This window comes from Molossus molossus, unplaced genomic scaffold (genome assembly GCF_014108415.1).
Source record: "Molossus molossus isolate mMolMol1 unplaced genomic scaffold, mMolMol1.p scaffold_m16_p_6, whole genome shotgun sequence".
NCBI classification, from domain to species: domain Eukaryota; kingdom Metazoa; phylum Chordata; class Mammalia; order Chiroptera; family Molossidae; genus Molossus; species Molossus molossus.
In genome coordinates, this window is record NW_023425399.1 from 98,199,020 (window position 1) to 98,216,888 (window position 17,869).

Sequence of the window (17,869 nt, forward strand, 5' to 3'; positions counted from 1 at the left end):
AGCTCTCCACTGTCCCGCGTGACGGAACCCGAAGCCCTCGGGAAGGCATGCGTGGTCCTGGACTCTTCTTCCCTGGCCCCATCCGTTCTTCTCATCCACCACCCTCGCTGTCCCATTTTCCTGTCCCTGTCATTCTATCCTTTTCCCAAACCTCAGCTCCTTAATTGTGTGACTACGTGTGATTTAATTTTCTGCTTTTGTCAAAAGCGCTGTTAGACCGCTTCTCCCGCTCACCGCACACAAAGGCCCGTTCCCTCTTGCCTCTGCCTGCTGAGTCCCCCCACCTCCCCTCTGCCTCTTGTCCTCCTCTCTGCCTCCCACCCTCCAGAACCTCTCGTTCTCCCAGTCGCCGTCCCTGGTTACTCTGCGGGGACATTCTAGAATCTTTTCTTTCTCCTACCTGTAGCTGCACTTCGTAAACTAGAACGTGCGTACGGACGGCACGCAGATCCCGCTCACACTCACTCTCCGATTCAGTGGGACAGGTGGGGCCCGAACCCCTGCATCCCTGGACAGCTCCTAGGTGATGCTGGCGCTGCTGGTCCATGCACCACACTTTAAAAAAAAAATAATGTTTTTATTGATTTTGGAGAGAGGGAGAGAGAGAGAAACATCGATGAGAGAGAACATCTGTCGGCTGCCTCCTGCACGCCCCCTACTGGGGATTGAGCCTGAAACGGGCATGTGCCCTGACCTGGGGTTGGCCAGCAGACTCTTGGTGCATGGGACAGCGCTCACTGAGCCACACCAGCCAGGCTGCACCACACTGACCAGCAAGACCTTATTTTTTTTTTTTATCCTCACCCGAGGACATTTTTCCATTTTTTGTTCAGATAGAGCGGGAGGGAGAGAGAGGAATAGAGAGAGAGAGAGAGAGAGAGAGAGAGAGAGAGAGAGACATCGATGTGAAGGGACACATCGAGTGGCTGCCACCCGCACGACCAACCAGGGCCGGGGACAAACTGCAACCGAGGTACGTGCCCTTAGCGGAAACCGAACCCGGGTCTCTCTGTACCGCAGGCCGACGCTCCAACCGCTGAGCCAAACCGGCCAGGGCAGCAAGACCTTATTACCATGGTTCCCAAAGTTTGCTTCACATTGGAATCACCTGAGGATTTTAGAGGACATGCCAGTCTTCCGCCCTCAGACACTGTGTTTTATTGGCATGGGGCACCACCCAGGCACTGGGGATTGTAAGATCTGCACAGGTGATTGCAGGGTGCAGTGTGGGAACCACTGCCTTATCTAGTGTGACTATAGCTAAGCCTGTTTTTTGTTTCATTTATGCTTTCCTGTCTCCCTGCACACACTACAATCCCTACGGCAGAACGTGGTCATCTCTTTTATTTTGGAGGATTGAGTGATGATTGACTGATTGATTGGCTGATGATTGAGTAGTAAGCCATTAGGAGCTTTTCTGGTGATGAACCAGTATTAATAGAGGGTGTATGTAGCCAGTAGGGAACCATACTAGAGGTCAGGAGGAAAACAAAAAGGAGAAGGTCCTGGATCTTCCCAGAGATGGTGACATCTACACAGCACCGGCCTTGGCCGAGGGTGGTGCCCGTGTGCTGTGGTTTCCAGGGCTCTGGACGTGCCCCCCACAATCCAAGGGGAGGGGGATAAGCCCTACCACCCTGGCTCACTTATTCTAAAACACTACCACTAATTTTGTTTGTTGGTTTTTCCCTTTTGGTCTAAGGCAGTGGCTCTCAACCTGACCACCCTCTAGAATCACCTGGAGCGCTTTTTAAACCCCCACAGCCTGGGCAGGGCCCTGGACCACTAGCATCAGAGCTTCTGGAGTGGGACCTGGGCATCGGGATGGGGCGTTAGAAAGCTCCCCAGGGGCTGTCAGTGAGCAGCTAGGGCTGAGAGCACTGACCTTGGGCTTTTATTGTTTGAAATGTAAATATAATCCTTTTATCCTCCTTTTAGGGGATTGAGTTTGTCAGTCCCTCCCCTGAAAGCAGGTTCAAATAGCAGTGGGGGCCCGGGGGAGGGGCTGTGAGGATGCTGGGCACCTATCAATTACAGGAAGTCACCGCTGGGGGTGGTGCTCAGAGAGTGAACACAAAATACTACAAAATGCACTTGTCCTAACAATTCTCTAGCGCAGGAGTAAGCAACCGGCCCATGGGCCAAATCTGGCCCCCTGCCAGATTTATAAATAAAGTTTTGTTGGAACACAGCCCTGTTTCTGTGCTGTGCCCTGGTTGCTTTTGCTATAGAACAGCAGAGTTGAGCAGTGGTGGCCTGCAGAGCCCAAAATATTTACTGTCTGGCTTTTTACAGAGTTTGCCAACCCCTAGTCTACGGAGTTGACCCTGCATGTAATTTCCTAGCTGCAGTTCATGCATCAACACAGATGCTCAGAATTTAAAAAAACTGATCTTTGTAATCTTTTAGTTGCTATTAAACCAGAATAGAGTTGCTATTAAACCTGAGAGATGTTTGAGATCTGACTGTCCTCACTCAGCCTGGGGGTGGCAGGCCTTTGGGTGGCCGGGGCTACAGGCTGCTGCCCTCTGGCCCCCAGCAGCTACTTTGGGCTACCCCAGTGGGCCTTATAGATATCTGTGTCCCGTGGGCTATGAGGTAGGATGGTTGGGAGGCCCCACCTGAAAGTCTGATAGATTTAAGAGGTCAGGCAGACGGGGCTAGGAATGAGCTCCTTTCCTGACCCAGGAGGGTGGACCAGGTTGAGGGGCTGTGGGAAGAAGAGGCTTTGGAGATGGAGAGAGAAGACAGGAGATGAGAGCTGTGCTTGACCAGAGCAGGGGGACAGCCGGGAAATGCCTGGAGCCCGCACACCGAAGTCCTGTGTCTGGGCCCTCACATTCCCCTCTGTTCCTGCTTGAGCCATCACTGTGCCCCTGAAAGTAGGTCAGATCACTGTCTGCCGCAGAGACATGGAGAGAAGTAGATACCAACTAGGTCATCAGAGCTGCTGGTGCCTAGTGAGCTGCCGAAACCAATGGCTACCCAATTTATAAAGCAACCCATAGACTCTTTCATGTGGCAGAGAATCCTTAATGGCCCACATCCACACAACAAAAGGTCAGCCCTGCTTTCTGGGAATGGAGTAAGTAATTGAATTTCTGAAATGGTACATTTCCTGTAGTCAGAGAGAGGTACGGCCGTGTCCTCAAAGTATACGCTTAAAATATTAATAAGTTGGAGACAATTATTTCTTTTACCAAAGATATTTGCTGTTGCACTTCTGATTTCCTAGGGCAGTTAAAGCATAGGTCCGTACAGAAACGGTTTTGCATGCAAGCAGATTTTTGGGAGCTTGTCTCTCTCCACTGCTTTGCTTTCGTCCTCACTGGAAATCTCCATTAGACCATGTTCTTTTCCCACTTTTGACAAACACTTGTCAGGGAAGTCCATTATTTTGGCATGACACTGGTCGCATTAATATTTAGCCTGGCGGCACAGCTATTACTGACTTAATTTGGAAGGAGGGAGAAGGAAGAAGCCAGGTACCCCCAGTATCGACCGATGACAGCAACCCTGTGAATTTAAATTGTCTGCAACTACACGGAGTGAATCCAGGGAAAACCATGAGTGGGCTAACCCTTTCCATGCCTTGTTGGAAACTGTGCTCATAATTCGTTCATTCATTTTCTCATTCCGCCCGCAAATGCTTGTTACCGGCTATGATAACGCTGTGTCGAATCCGTTGTGATGGAACCTGGGGGAGTCTGTTGCCTGAGATATGCACTCCCCCTGGCTTCTGGGCCATGCTTGCTGTGGCTGGTGCTGGGTCCCCGCTGCTCTGATGGGTACCGTGTATGGTTCCATCCTGAGCGTCTGAGGCCCCGCTCCACCACGCGCTCGCTGTGTTTCTCCAGGTCTGCTAACTAATGTCTTCGATCCTCCTTTTCCTCTGCGGTAGAGGATGGATCGTAATAGTACCTCTCTCGGGGTTGTTGTGAGGTTTTAGTCAGTTGATCCATGTAAAACTCTTAACTCAGTGCCTGCCTCAATAAGTGATGGACAGGCACTGTTATCACTGTTATCACAGCTCAGAATCCTTGCAGACATGATTCAGTTCCTTCTATGGTCAGGAGGCTTTTGTTGAATACCTTCCAGGAAAAGGGAGTTGCTCACTCCGTGGAAGCGAGCATACTTATGGGGCAGGACTGGAGGGGAAGGAAGGACTGCAGGCTGGCTTCCCCCCATTGTTGGGCCTGCTCATCCGCATGGGACTCAGCTCAGGGATGCCCTCACCTTGCCATGTCCTTACCTCGCCACCCTGGGGTGGCCTAGCAGGTAGCCAGTTGAACCTGTTGCAGACAGCCAGGAGTGTACACGGCAGGCTTTTCCCATGAGTCCAAGCTACCTCCCACACTCGCTCCCCTCCCCCTCCCCCAACTTTCAGTGTCATCGGCCACATGGGAGATTCTCATTGAGCCTCCGCAGTATGTAAGGTGCTAGTTTGGAGGTGAAACTTGGGGCTCCAACAGGGAAGGCAGAGCCCAGAGGACTCCCCAGCATCAACTGGCCTTCGTCCAGCCAGGGGTCCCAGCTGTGGTCCATTTTTCACCTTCACCCCAGGTGAGGAGCACAAATTCAGGGCAGAGAACAGGGGCAGAAATCTACCCTGGAATCACTGACCATAGCCCAGGAGGGGCCACCGAGTGGGACGTCCCGTCGGTGCTGGACTGCTGGTCGAGTTTGGGCTGGGCCAGTTTAAACCTGCCTTGTATTTGGCACTCCTAAGGAGGCCATGCCTACCTCCTTGGACCCTGCCACCCAGCCACCCCTCTGCCTCAGCGTGGAGAGCTCCGGGTCTCACCTCGCTGGCCTCTGTCACTTGTGGGACCCCCGCAGGCCAGCTTGCTCCCCTGGTGCGTACTGAGGACTGGGGGTGCAGTCGTTATCTTCTGCGTGGAACTGAAGGGGGGGGTGCAGTCTTGAGCACTGGCCCTCGTGGCTTCACGTTGGGAGCCACTGAGGCCGTCCAGCGGCCTGGCTTCTTGCAACATAGGAGATACTGCCTGGTAGGGCCTCAGGCCCCTGGGCCCTGGGTCCCGTAAACGGTTGGTTCACAGAGGTTAGCATGGGGATGGCCGAAGTCTGCTCCTTCCAGGGTTGTCAGTCAGCTTAGCTTTTCGTCCGACAAGCAGGTGAGGAGGGCACCGGGACCTACAGAAGTGTGAGGAACGTGGGCTCTGAGCTCCCGGAAGTTTGTAACGTAGTCGTGAGCAACTGCCTAGTCTCCCTGGACACCAGAAGGGAGCGCTCAGACGAGTTTGTCCAATGTGCTGTGTGACCAAACGGATTAATTCCCATGGAATTAGGGTCAGTTTCGCTGGGTGGAGCATTTATGCCAAGGGCAAAGCCTGGACAGGATTTCAGGGGTGAGCAAAAGCGGGGGAGATGTTCTGGGCACAGGGAATGTGCATACACCGGCTGGCACACCCCGCCCCCCCCCAGTCCAGACCACTGCTCCAAGCGTGTTCAAGAGCAGCCAGAGCAGAGTCTTTGTTGTTGTTGTTAATCCTCGCCTGAGGATATTTTTCCATTGATGTTTAGATAGAGTGGAAGGGAGGGAGGGGGAGAGAGAAAGAGAGAGAGACAGAAACATCAATGTGAGACACATCAATTGGTTGCCTCCCACACAACCCCAACCGGGGCTGGGTATCGAACCTGCAACCCAGGTACGTGCCCTGGACCAGGGATAGAACCAGCAACCCTTCTGTCTGTGGGCTGACACTCTAACTGCTGAGCCAGACTGGCCAGGACAGAGCAGTCTCGAAAGCGTGTCTCCTAGGATGTTCCACTGGGCCACCTCCTTTTGTCTTCTGCTTCTGTTAACTTAGGAGCCTCTGGTAACTCGGAGGGTAGTCTCGGGCATCCCTTCCTCCAGGTGTCCTTGTGCCTTCGATAGCCCCCGGGTGACTTCACTCGTCTGGAGTGTTACATTGTTGGTGTATCTGCTCTCCCCAGAGGCCTGTGCACTTCTTTTTCCCATGTCTGTGTGGTCAGACTTGTCTGCTTCCAAAGACTCCCTTGCCCTGAGAGGCTGGAGCAGCAGAATTGCTTTGTCTTCTCCGGAGCCTGCTTACTGGACTTTCCGAGGAGTCAGGTCTCATCTGTCATGGGCTCATCAGTCCGTTAGGGGCCGGAACTCAGGCTGTGCATGTCCAGCCTTGCCCAGCTTTCTCCTGAGGCCACAGAGCAGTAACGGGCCATTTCCCACGCCATCTGGATCTCGCGCATCTCCCTGCCTTTGGTCTGCGGCAGCTCGAAGGTGTCGCCTTTTTCGGTTTGTCAGTGTTCCCAGGACCCTCAGTGAGTGTCCCTCGTTGGGGGGGGTGGAGAGCATCTGTCTGTCCCAGGTTCGTTCTCATGTGGCTGTCCCTGTGTCAGTGAGCCCAGGTGGCCTGCGTCCAGCACTCTTCCGGACTTGGTCCTGGGCTCGTCACCTGGACAAAGGTCCTGGGCCACTTGGTCTCATTTGGTCTTCGACACAAAGAAAGTCATAGTCATCCCTCCAACACCCTCCCTACACCCACACACACAAAAACAGACACACACACAGACAGACATATACACACACATAAAGACATACACACAGAGACACTCACAGACTTACACACAAAGACACATAGACATACACACACATTCACAGACATATACACACACAGAGATATATACACAGAGAGACACACACAGAGATATATACACAGAGAGACACACACACACACACACACACACACACCCTCCCTTCACCCAACTGCCCTGGTTGCAAAGTAAAACACCGACAACAGTAGTTGAAAAAGTAACTCCTTAGTACTTGTTTCCTTTACATTTTACACCGTACAATGTAGAAACAGTTTTTTAACACTTTTCTGTTGGTTCTTAGTCCTTGTCGTTTGCATCGATGTTCTCACCCATTTGTTCTGTTCATTCAGAAATTACTGAGGAAATACCATTTGTATCTGACTTCACCCAGTGGACTCTTCCTGGCGTGGCTACCAGTGGGAGGGGCGGGAGGGCCATGTGCTTTCTGTGACTCCACGGATATGATACGATCAACCACACACCTAAAGCTGTATTGTGCTGAATTATTTAAGACTTTTTTGTTGTTGTTACAAATGACAAAAACGCACCTCAAGATGTTTTAAAGATAAAAAAGGGAGTCTGCTGGCCCATGAAGTCAGAGGAAGGCCCAGACCGCCCCACACGCGTTTCATCTCAGTGTCCACAAGGGGGAGGAGAGGGCCGGAGAGAGAACTGCACAGTGGTCTCCACATTTGGCCACAGAGCTGGGACCCAGGTTGCCCAAAGGGTGTGTGTGGTTTATTAGTCCAGACTCTTGGCTATTGTGGTGAGAAACCCTTCCTGAGAGAGAAGAGCAGGGTAGGTTTTAGTGGCTCAGTGCAAACGCAAGGCCTGCAGCAGTACCGTGAACGGGCCTCTGTAACTGCAGAGCCGGCAGGCACAGACCCCCGGTGTCAGATGCACCGGCTCTCCTCCCTGCCCCAGACAAAACATTCATGTGCAATTCAGGGAGGCCATGGACCCCACTAAAACCGTTCCGACAGCCTAAGTTAAGCTCCTCTTCTAGAAAATGTCCAGCCCTTGTGGACCTGACATCCGGTGTGGGATCTGGAGTAGAGCTTTTCAGAGTGGATAGAGGTGCGAGTAGGGTGGCCAGAGGCAGGGGCTGGCTGCCTGCTCTCTTCCCTACGTGTATCTATTTTTATATTGGGGCTCCAGCTAAGGTATTATTTTTGAAAGGGTCTCTGCTGATTAAAAAAATAATAAATGAACAGTTAGAAAACCACACATTTAAACACGGTGAGCTGGCCCACCCCTCCACCTTTCTGAGACAGGACGAGTTCTCTGCATAGATAGACAGCCTAAAGATTCCGGGATTCAGAAACATTACCTGTTGTTTCAGCTTGGACGTGACCCACACATCCTGCCCACATGGGGTGAGGCCTTGGTAGGATAACTTCTTAGAAGCTATGGAAAAACATGACCCCCAGCAGGAGGAAGACTGTGCTACTGAGACAAGTTCATTGTCAGAGGAGTTGAACTTGGTATTTTTATGGCCCTTTAAGCTGCCAAGTGCTATGGTTCCTTTGTAACATTTGCCCATGGGACATGGGGAGTCTGGGGAGTCCCAGCCGGCTTTGCCTGAGGGTCTGGCCTGCCTCCTGGGGCTCCAGTTCTTCTGAGCCAGACAATTCAGGGGGCCCTCCACTCTGAGTCATCTGGAATTTTCTGGAAAGAAGGAAGCTGTTTGTTTCCATGTATTTAAATAGAGTGCTTGAGAGTGACAGGGCCTGGTGGGGCAGTATGTGAGCTCGTGAAGAAGGGGAGAAGGACCATGGTTTCCAAGAGGCCAGGGCAGAGTCGCGGGCACGACCTGGGCAGACAGGTGTCACTGGAGCGAGCAGGACTTACCTGGCCCGGAGACTGGCGACCACTCCTCCTCTAAGACTTCCCGCCGCTGCCTCACCTGGGCCAGGGCCCCGGCCTTCCTTCCAGCTGGGCAGTCTGTGGTGGCACCGCCTCCTGCTAAGGGCTGTGGGGTTGGTGCTGTGGTCCAGGTCCAAAGCCTGGGAGGTCCTTCCCAGAACAGGAGGGAGCTTCCTTGTGCAAACGCTCTCTCCCCTTGCAAAGAGCTGCTGTGTCCGAGACAGAGGTAAGAGACTGTGAGATAGCGAGGCCTGGGTGATTTCTATCAGACCCAGGGCCAGGTTTAGTGGTCAGAGGTCAGAGGTCACAGGGATATAGGAAATTGTCCCTTGGGGGAAAGTAGGTGCGGGGTTCCATACAGCTGCAGGCCGTGGTATTGAGTCTGTGGGGCACGTCTAAACCTCATGCCAGACTGAAAGGGAATGAGGCACAGCAGCACCCCCCAACCTCTGAGTGAAGGACAGAGCGACCTTGGCAGCCTTGAGCACCACCTTCTAGTGAGAGGGGAGCAGAGGCCTGCCAGCAGGGCCATGGCCGGGGCCCCTCTGGGCACAGCGAGTGCTCTGCAGGGCAGACGTGGGGAGGGCATTGGAACCCTTCCCCAGTGACACCAGTTCTCCATCCTCAGGCCTGACGGGGAGCTGCCTGAGATAGGGCCGCAGCTGTGGCTGCAGCGTAGATCAGGGCTCACTCTCGGCCGTTCCTCCTCGATTCTCGGGACCCAGCGTGCATGGCTGGGCACAGTGAGTCAGAGGTAGGGCAGGAGAGAGCGGTCTGATGCCCCAGGGGCTCAGCCACCACACCTCTGCCCTGATACTGTCGGCCAAGTGACATCACAGTTGGGAGCAGGGGCCTGGGAGATACAGGCTGCTGCCAGCTGGTTGGGTGGCCTTGGGCAACTTTCTTGACCTTACTAAACCGCTTCTTCCATAAAAACGGGTTGATAATACGACACAATGGAGTTGCCCGCCGAGCCCATAACTTATGTAAACCATCTCTGCTTGGATGGGATACGCTGTCAGGAAATCCACCGGCTCTGAAGCAGATGAGGGTACACACTGCCCTGCCTGCACTGGTTTCCCGGGGCCGCCACACTAAGTGCCACGGACGGGGACTTAGAGAAATGTGGTCTCTCAGTTCTGGCGGCTGACGGCCAAGATCCCGGGTCGGCCGGGCCACGGTGCCTCTGAAGGTGCCCGGGAGAGACCTGCTCCGGCCTCTCCCAGCGCTCAGGAGCTTCTTGGCTTATACAGCCCCAACTTCTACCCGATGATCCTTTTATACGGACACCAGTTACTGGGTTTGGGTTCTACCCTGATCCAGTCTGACCTCATCCTAACTCGATCACATCGGTAAAGACCCTATTTCCAAATAAGATCCTGTTCCCAGGTACACAGGGCTAGGACTGCAACTAATCTTTTGGGGACACACAGTTCTACCCACTCTCTACTGTCAGGTGAAGAGGACTGTTCAGATGGCCATCCAGACACCGTGGTCAGGGGAACCAGCGCCGGCCATCAGAGCCTGGAGCCTCCGGCCCTCCCACAGTGCCGAGCACACCCGCAGGCTCTGCGGTGATGCTGGCCCGCAGATGCGGTTGTAACATGCTTCTCCTCTCTTGAGCCCCTCCCAAACCGTTAAGATTCGCTGGGGTGCCACCCTCTGGGCAAAGCTTCCCTGACCCTTCTCCCAAGCAGAGGCTCATTCCTTCCTCGGGGCTGCCGGAGGCGTCTGCTCCGCCCTCTGTGTTGCACACGGCACACATCGGCGTCCTCGCTGTGTCCTCCTGAGTTCCTAGGGCCGCGACGGGTCTGTTTGTTCTGGGAGCCTCCGTCGCTGTGCCTGGCACTTGGTGGGCCTGCAGCGCTGGTTGGGTGAGGAGGAAGCAAGGATGGGCAGATGGGTGGATGGACCAATGGACAGATGTCAGCAACAGAAAGGTCTTCACTGACCACCCCCACCCCAGGCCTGCCTTGTGCCGCTTTGTAGCATTTTCATCATTGTTCCTATTATCTGCTCATGTGTTTGTTTCTCTCCTTTCACTAGAATGGATGCTCTGTAAGAATAAGCATTTTGCCTGTTTTTTATTACTGTGTCTGCAGTGCCTGAAACAATCTTTGTAGGATGGGTGGATGAATAGAAGAGTGGGTGGGTGGGTGGGTGCCTGGGCAGAGGGAGGTGTCTGAGGTCCCGTGGAAGTGAGCATCTTATCACAGAGCCGGCTGCTCTCAGAGCCACAGGCCACGTGCTGTCCTGGCTCCAGTGCTCGCTTAGCCCTCCCTTCTCCACCCTCACCCCAACCCGAGATCTGGTGTTTTATAGCTGTCATCTCAGGACAAGGCCCTTGTACCCCGAGACTGGGGCCAGCAGGTCTGCCCTGGAGTGAGTGGGTTTTACATAACATGTTTCTGCAACCAGACCAGTAACGGGCTGCCCCGCAGTGCTGCGTCTCACCCTCTGGGGAGTGTGTGTGCGTGTGTGCGTGTGTGTGTGTGTGTGCGTGTGCGTGTGTGTGTGTGTCACGTGTACTCCGCCGGCGCTGCACGCAGAAGGAGTATTAGCTTCCCTCCCTCCCTGGGGAGACTTGGTTTATATAATCTGCTTGTCTCCCAGGCCCATTTAGTGATTGGAAGTGGTCAGAGGTTAGACAGTGGGAGGCTGCAGCCAGGTCTGAGCTAAAGGGAGAGGGTTCTCATGCAGAGAAGCGGAGGAGGGCCCGGCAGGCCCTGGGTCCTTCAGGGTGATGCCGCCGCGGCACCTGACGCCCACGGAAGAAATGCTCAGACCAGCTGGCAAACCCGAAGGCCGGCATTGTCGTTTACGGCCGAGGGCAGGGGGGCCGCTGCCTGGGCTGACAGACGTCCACCTGCACCTCTTACAGAGCATGGAGGGAGTGGAAAGATGTGTTGAATAAAGAATTAAAGCAAATGCCACGTACTTTTAAAGGCTAATCCCGGCAAGCCTGACCCATGTCTCCTTCTCCACTGGAGGGGTGAATCCTGGGTAAGAAGCAGGGAGGGACCCCTGGTCGAAAGCCGGAGCACCATCTCCCCTGGCCAGGCCTGGAGATACCCATTTATTTTCCTTTCCAGATCCTTGGTCACATCTGTCACTGGGTGCGCCTCGCCTAGGACATGCCACCCGTTCCCGCGCCGCCCTGTGGACGGTGTTTTAGGGCAGCTGCTTCCCAGAGAGCCCCTGAGTGAGAGGGGCTCACTTCTCATTGACGGACTCACCCCCCCCCCCCAACGCCGGCTGGTCCCTCCGTCTGGAACATAGTGCTCTCAGATATTTTTCCACCTTTTACAGTTGAAGTATAATTTACATACCGTAAAATTCACCCTTTTAAAGTATACAGGTCAATGGCTTTCAGTACATGCAGAGTTTCACCACCACTGCCGCTGAGTCCAGAACAGGTCATCGCCCCACAGGAAACCCAGTGTCCGCGAGCAGTGACTCCCCTTCTCCCCTCCCAGCCCCTGGTGACCACTCCGCTTCCCTTTGTCTGCAGATTGACCTACTCCAGGCCTTTCTTCAGAGTGGCACCATGCAGCGTGTGGTGTTTGCTGACTGCCTTCTTCCCTCGGCATGTCCTCGAGGCCACCCCTGTGGCCGCGTGTGTCAGACCTTTTTTTGCTGCCGTGTCCCCTCTTGCTGTGGGGGTGCCCCGCATTGTGTTCATCCAGCCAGCCGCTGGTGGACATTTGGGTTGTTCCATTTTTGGCAAATATGAATAATGCTTCTATGAACATTCATGCATAAGTCTTACCTCTCAGCAATGACTTTAAAAAAAGTCCTGGTCGCCTGGGTCAGCAGCTAAGCTGTGGCAGGTGGTGGCTCCGCACAGACCTTCTCTCTTTTCCGGTTGGCTCGTACTCCCCTGTGGACACCAGCATGCCCTTGTTTTCGGGGGAGTGTGGGCAGCATCTTGAACCATGTGCCACTTGGCACCCACCACCAGCTTGATTGTGAGGAACACAGTGGCTGCTGGGAGGGTCCCCCAGCAAAGCTTGTGTAAATGCAGTGCACCCTGGCATATGCCACGTGCCTGAGAGTTCTGTGTAGGTGCCCCCAGAAAGGTGGGCTCGTTCATTTATTCACCACGACACCAACAGGCGGGGCCCCAGGTAGCCTTGGGGGTAGGACCAGTCCTCTGGAGCCTGGATTGTTCCTGGGGAGGGGGACCTCAGAGGTGAAAAGCTTTGTTCTGAAACCTTTGTCACTTTGTTCAGCTGTGGGGGGGCCTCCCAGTGGGGCCTGCCAGCCTCAGAAAGAGACGACAGGCAGAGCTACTCTGTCCTTCCCCAGCACGTGGGCCACCAGGCTCTCTGCTAATTCCCACAGTCTTCCCTGACCGGGGTCCCACACCCACCTCCCCTGCACACCACCCCTGCTGGCCTCTCCCAAGACGGGGGCGCCATGAGGAAGGCACCACCAGCCGTGCTTGTGCTGGCTCACTCAGCCCTGAGCAGGTGTCAGGGTCAGGGGCAAGGGGACGAGGAGGAGGAGGAGGCCGACGCTCGAGATGCTTACTGAGGCACATCTGTGTTCTGTACGCGTTCATCAACTCCTTTACCCCTCGTAGGACCCGAGGAGACTGAGGCACATAGAGGTTGGGTCATTTCTCAGTGTCTCAGCCATCAAGAGGACGAGCCAGGCTGTACGCCCCAGTTCAGCTCCAAAGCCATTCTTTTAACTATTACAGTGTGTTATCCACACGTGCATATATGTTAATTTGGGGGGTGGATGGGTGTGCTCAGAGGCCTCAGCCATGGCTTATTCAGAAGCCCTAAGTGGCCCTGCACGCCCACTGGGCCCCACGGAGTCCCGGCAGAGGGCTGGGACTCCAGGAGGTAGGGTCCCAGGGTAGCTCCCTCACGCTCTGGCCTCTGGGCAGGGAGTAGGCTGGGGTGCAGGTCAGAACCCAGGACTCTGGGGCCCAGACAGGGGCGGCTAGCACCTCCTGGGCTCATGGACGCCAAGGGTCGTGGACAGCTCCCTCTGCCCAGCTCGGAGCTAAGATCCGGGCCGCCAGCTTGAGAGGGAGCCTCTGCTTCCTTCCATTGTCTGTGCGGGGCACACCCAGCTTTCCCGCAGTGACCTGAGGCCGGGGAGGGACCGAGGGAGGGAAGAGGCCAGCTCAGAGCTGGTCGGGGTGGGAGAGGGGAAATGAAAGGGGAAGACTTGGTGTTTTTCCTTGTTTGTGTTTTGTATTAAAGAAAGCAAATAATATCCTTTGAGAAAACCATTAAACAAAGCACATCCTAAAGCCACAGAGGCCCATTGTGGCTGCCTGGAGCCCGGAATTCATTCATGCCTTTTACTGCATTGTCGAGGCAAGACCGGCCAGGAGGGAGAGACTAGTGTTCAGGTTATTTTGAAATGTGTTATTCCCTCCCTGGATTCAATAGGAGTCCAGCATACCAGGGTCCCTGTGTCCTCCTGAGACTGCTACCCTCCCAGTCCCCCCCTCCACCGGAAGCTCCCCAAGACTGGCCAGCTTGGGCACAGCCAGAACTGCCATTGTCCATCCCCCACCTTGGTCAGGGGCTGAACCCTGAGCCCCCAGGGCCAGCAGGGCCCTCTGCTGTGGACCCCAAATCCAGAGACTACAGCGCCCTCACCATAGAGGGTCTGAGCTGCCAGCCCCCAGAGCTGCCCATCTCTAACTCTTTGTACGAGTTCTCTGGGCCTCAGTCCCCTGTGTAGAGTAGGGTTGGGCCAAATGGACTGTCCCTGACCACATCCAGAACGCTGGGCCCTGCCCGAGGTCCTGAGGACTCTGAGTCAGCCTGCACCCAGGTGTCCCACGCCCAAGCCACACCACCCCTGGCCCCAGGCTATCCCTAATGGACTGGCCGTGCTCTCCCATGTCCCACCAGAACACACTTTTCTGCCACAGGGAGGGAGGTGGCAACAGAGCTGGCCACCAGTGAGCTTCTGCCAAAGTTCTGCCTGGGGCCTGGCATTTCTGGGATCAGCCCCATGTTATAAGCAGAGGGTCTTTCACCAGTCATGAAGTAAATGTACAAACGTTGTCATGACAACGATACATGAAAGACCATCTTTAGATTTCCCCCCAGTTTAAAAGGCACTTAGCTATTTGCATGTCCTCCTAGCTGCTCCCCGGGAGCAGAAGGGGTGAGGATCTGGGGTAAAACTGCACAGGGTCCTGCACTAGGATGGGGAGACCTGGCTTCTAGCACGTTCCCTCTGCACGTGGCCCAGGGTTTGCAGGGGCTGCCTCCTTGTGGTCCGCTCAGCTGCTCGGAGAAGATACCAGCGTCCCTGTTGTGTTAGGGAGCTGGATGTTAGAGAAGCAAACGCCACGCAGCTAGGGGACCCAGACGTGGTCCCGGCTCCGTGGCAAACTGCAAGACTTCAGACGCTCACTCCCTCTCTGGACCTGAGCATTCCCATCTGTAGTTTGACTGACTGGCTATGACGGATTCTAAGGCCCTTTTGTGTCCCTACTGCTTTCGAGTCTGTAATTCCAGCATCATCACCTGGTGGGAAATTCGTTCACTCTAGTGTTTTCCATTTTTCAGTCCGGCTTCGGTGGTCAGTCTTTCCAAACGCTCCGTTTCTTTTTGTCATAGACGTCATTGTCGTTAGTCTGGTCCCAGAAGTTCTGACACTCGATCAGAAGTCGCTAACGATGCCCCTCCTCCCCCACACCCAGGGCTACCACCCGATGCCTCATGAAGTGGAGATCGCGCACACGAAGAAGTTGTTCCGGAGGAGGAGAAATGACCGAAGGTAGGAGAGACCACATCTTGAGCTTTGGGTTTTCTTGTTCTCTGTCGGCCATTGGTAGCTCCGTCGCTCCTGGCCTGTGTTTTGCTTTCCCGGTCACCGGCTGGTACCTGTGAGGCTGGCACGTGGGGTTGGCAGCCAGCAGGCAGCGGCGGCTGCGCTTCTCTTGGTTGACCCCCGGAACGGATGCCTGCAGGAGTCCAGGTCGGCTGTTGCAGTTCAGGAGGAGAAATGATCTTCCCACTGACCTTACAGCAACCAGCAGTCCGAGGGGCCAGGACCCCACCGACGCATGTTTTGAGACATGGCCTGCAGGAGGCTTTGGAGATCACAATTCCAAGGGTGCCTGTCTTTCCTCCACCCCAGTCACTGGGAGTCACCCCTGGTCCGTGCTCAGCTCTGCTGTGAAGGCATCACACAGCTCAGCACCCACACATGCTCCTGCCCTCAGAGCCTGTGGGGTGTTGAACAGAAGCGGAAACCAGGATCTCCCTGCAGTTCAGAGCCCTGGGTGATGACGGGGCCAGGAAAGGCACCGTGAGGCAGCCCTGGGCAGGAGGGGCACCTGAGGCTGGGCATCCTGGGAGGGCCTGGGCGTGTCTTTGTTTCCTTAAAGGCTTTCTGACATGGAGAGGTCTTCCAGGTTTATTTCAAATGGAAAGGCCCAGGTGCAGAGCCGTGTCTGCAGAATGTGGCCATTTGTGCACAAGGAGGTGTTAGAGTATATTTTTTGCTTGAACGTACATAAGTGATTTTTGAATGGAAATACCAAAAAAGGGAGGAAGGAAGGAGGCCTGCCTGAGGAATTAAAATGAGGTGTTCCTCTAGAGGGAATTTCTTCTTAGATAAAGGGACGGCTTGTGGTTTTACCTTCAATGAACAGAGAATGTTCTCGAAGAGCCAAGAAACAGCCCAACCGACATCATTGCTCAGAAGACTAGACGTGCCTGGTCTCAGGCAGCTCCTTGAGACCAGAGCTGGGGTGACCAGGGGCCCCGATCCTGCCCTGCAGGCTCAGCCCTGCATGAGGAGTGTTGGGCGGTGGCCCCAGCCTGGGGTGGGTGGAGGACTGGGGCACCTGAATGCCACGTCATCAGCTGGTGGATTTAGCGGATGTGAAACAGAGAACAGTAAACGCTCAGGGAGTGGGCCCTGGCTTGGACATCGGGACCACTGGGCACTTTGTGCAGTGGCACGAAAGGGGAAACTGAGCCAGGAGCGTTGGAGCTAGCCCTGCCCACTGGGTGTGCCCCTTTCTGCTGTGCCGCTTCACAGAGGCTCATTCCTGGTTTCTGGGTTCCTGGCAGATAGAGGATGCAAGGAGTACCCCCAAAGGGGGAATGGGGTTCACAGGGGACTGGGGTGGTGTTGGGGAGCGCAAGGCTTGGGGCCCTCCTCCCTTGCCCCACGGTCCCCAGAATGCCTGTCGAGCTGTACGGCAGCCCCAAGCTTCCGAGTGAGAGGTCGCCCTCTGACTGCTTCCCCTGGCCCAGCGTCCAGGCCCCACCTCCGCACGTGGGCCAGGTCACCCAGCTCAGCAGGAGCCCCCTGCACAGTGCAGGCTCCGGAAAGCAGCAGCACGACCCAGGGATGTAGGAAGAGGAGCCTGACACGCAGGCTCTGGGAAGCTGCCCTTCCGCTGGGCCGCGCTCGTGCTAACAAACGCCGGGTTAGGTCAGCACACCTCGCAGAGGATGTGGACCCGGGACCGAGTCCAAGGCCAGGCAGTAAAGATGATTAAAGGCATGGAAAGTATGTCCTGCGAGGAGAGGCTGATGGACAGGGCCAGGGACAAGGAGGCTGCCAGGGAGGGACGTTCACGCGGGTAAACCCAGAGATTTATGCGGGGGCTGAGGAGCCGCGGCCTCCGCATTCACAGGGCCTGAGCCGGAGGAAATCGGCCGAACTGGAAGGAGAGGTGCTCAGCTGGACCAAAGACAGATGCAAGAATCACATGTCTTGACCTTCAGGGGTCAGGCTCTGCCGCTCAGGGCCCCAGACACACACCAGGCCCGTTGCGTGTGCGGGTTGGAGGCTCCACCTTTGTTCACACTCTGGAATACGCGGCAGTCGGTCACTCGGCTTCCGTGGAGTCCCCGGCCGGCTGTCAGGAGAAGAGCACGCAGCCAGGTAGTTTAAGGTCCTCATTATCTGCCAGCAGGAAGCCAGCACCAGAGGCCCCCTTAGTCCCTCTCGGTGGAGCGTGTGATTCTGACATTTGAGGGAAGCTGCAGAATATTATCAGGTGGACCCCAACCTTCCCAGCGGAGTTTGGATAGCCGTGGCCTTGCTAAGCCCCAAACCTTCATGTTGGACTTTGGTCGTTAACACTTTTGTATAACAGGTTAACTTTCCTGGGACTTGGGGCTGTCACACCGAGAGGCCCGCATTCCCTAGGCACCGGACAGAGGTGCCTGCAATCAGATTTGGTGGCCAAAGGGCACAGCCAGCATCTGTGCCCCTGATCTCTCCCTCTGTTGCGGGAGAGAGCAGGTTCTGTTTCCCCACTTAACAGACGGGATAACTGAGGCCAGAGGCGTTAGCTAAAACGTGGCAGAGCTGAACTTGCCTCTACTGACTCCAAATCTCTTTCCCTTTCAACTCTACAACCTCAAGTGGACATTTGACCCAGAAAAAGACCAACAGCAGGCAGCTGGTAGGTGCACAGTTG

At 55.2% G+C, this 17,869-nt stretch overlaps 1 protein-coding gene across 5 annotated transcripts in view; it reads left to right on the forward strand.

Moving 5' to 3' along the window:
• CTIF (cap binding complex dependent translation initiation factor) overlaps positions 1 to 17,869 on the forward strand; it is a 250,086-nt gene that overhangs the window by 118,703 nt on the left and 113,514 nt on the right. For all 5 annotated transcript variants that reach the window (XM_036244763.1, XM_036244764.1, XM_036244765.1 and 2 more), the window contains one exon: positions 15,125 to 15,201. In XM_036244763.1, coding sequence (XP_036100656.1) covers positions 15,125 to 15,201 — 77 coding nt within the window. The remainder of the gene's footprint in view (positions 1 to 15,124; positions 15,202 to 17,869) is intronic.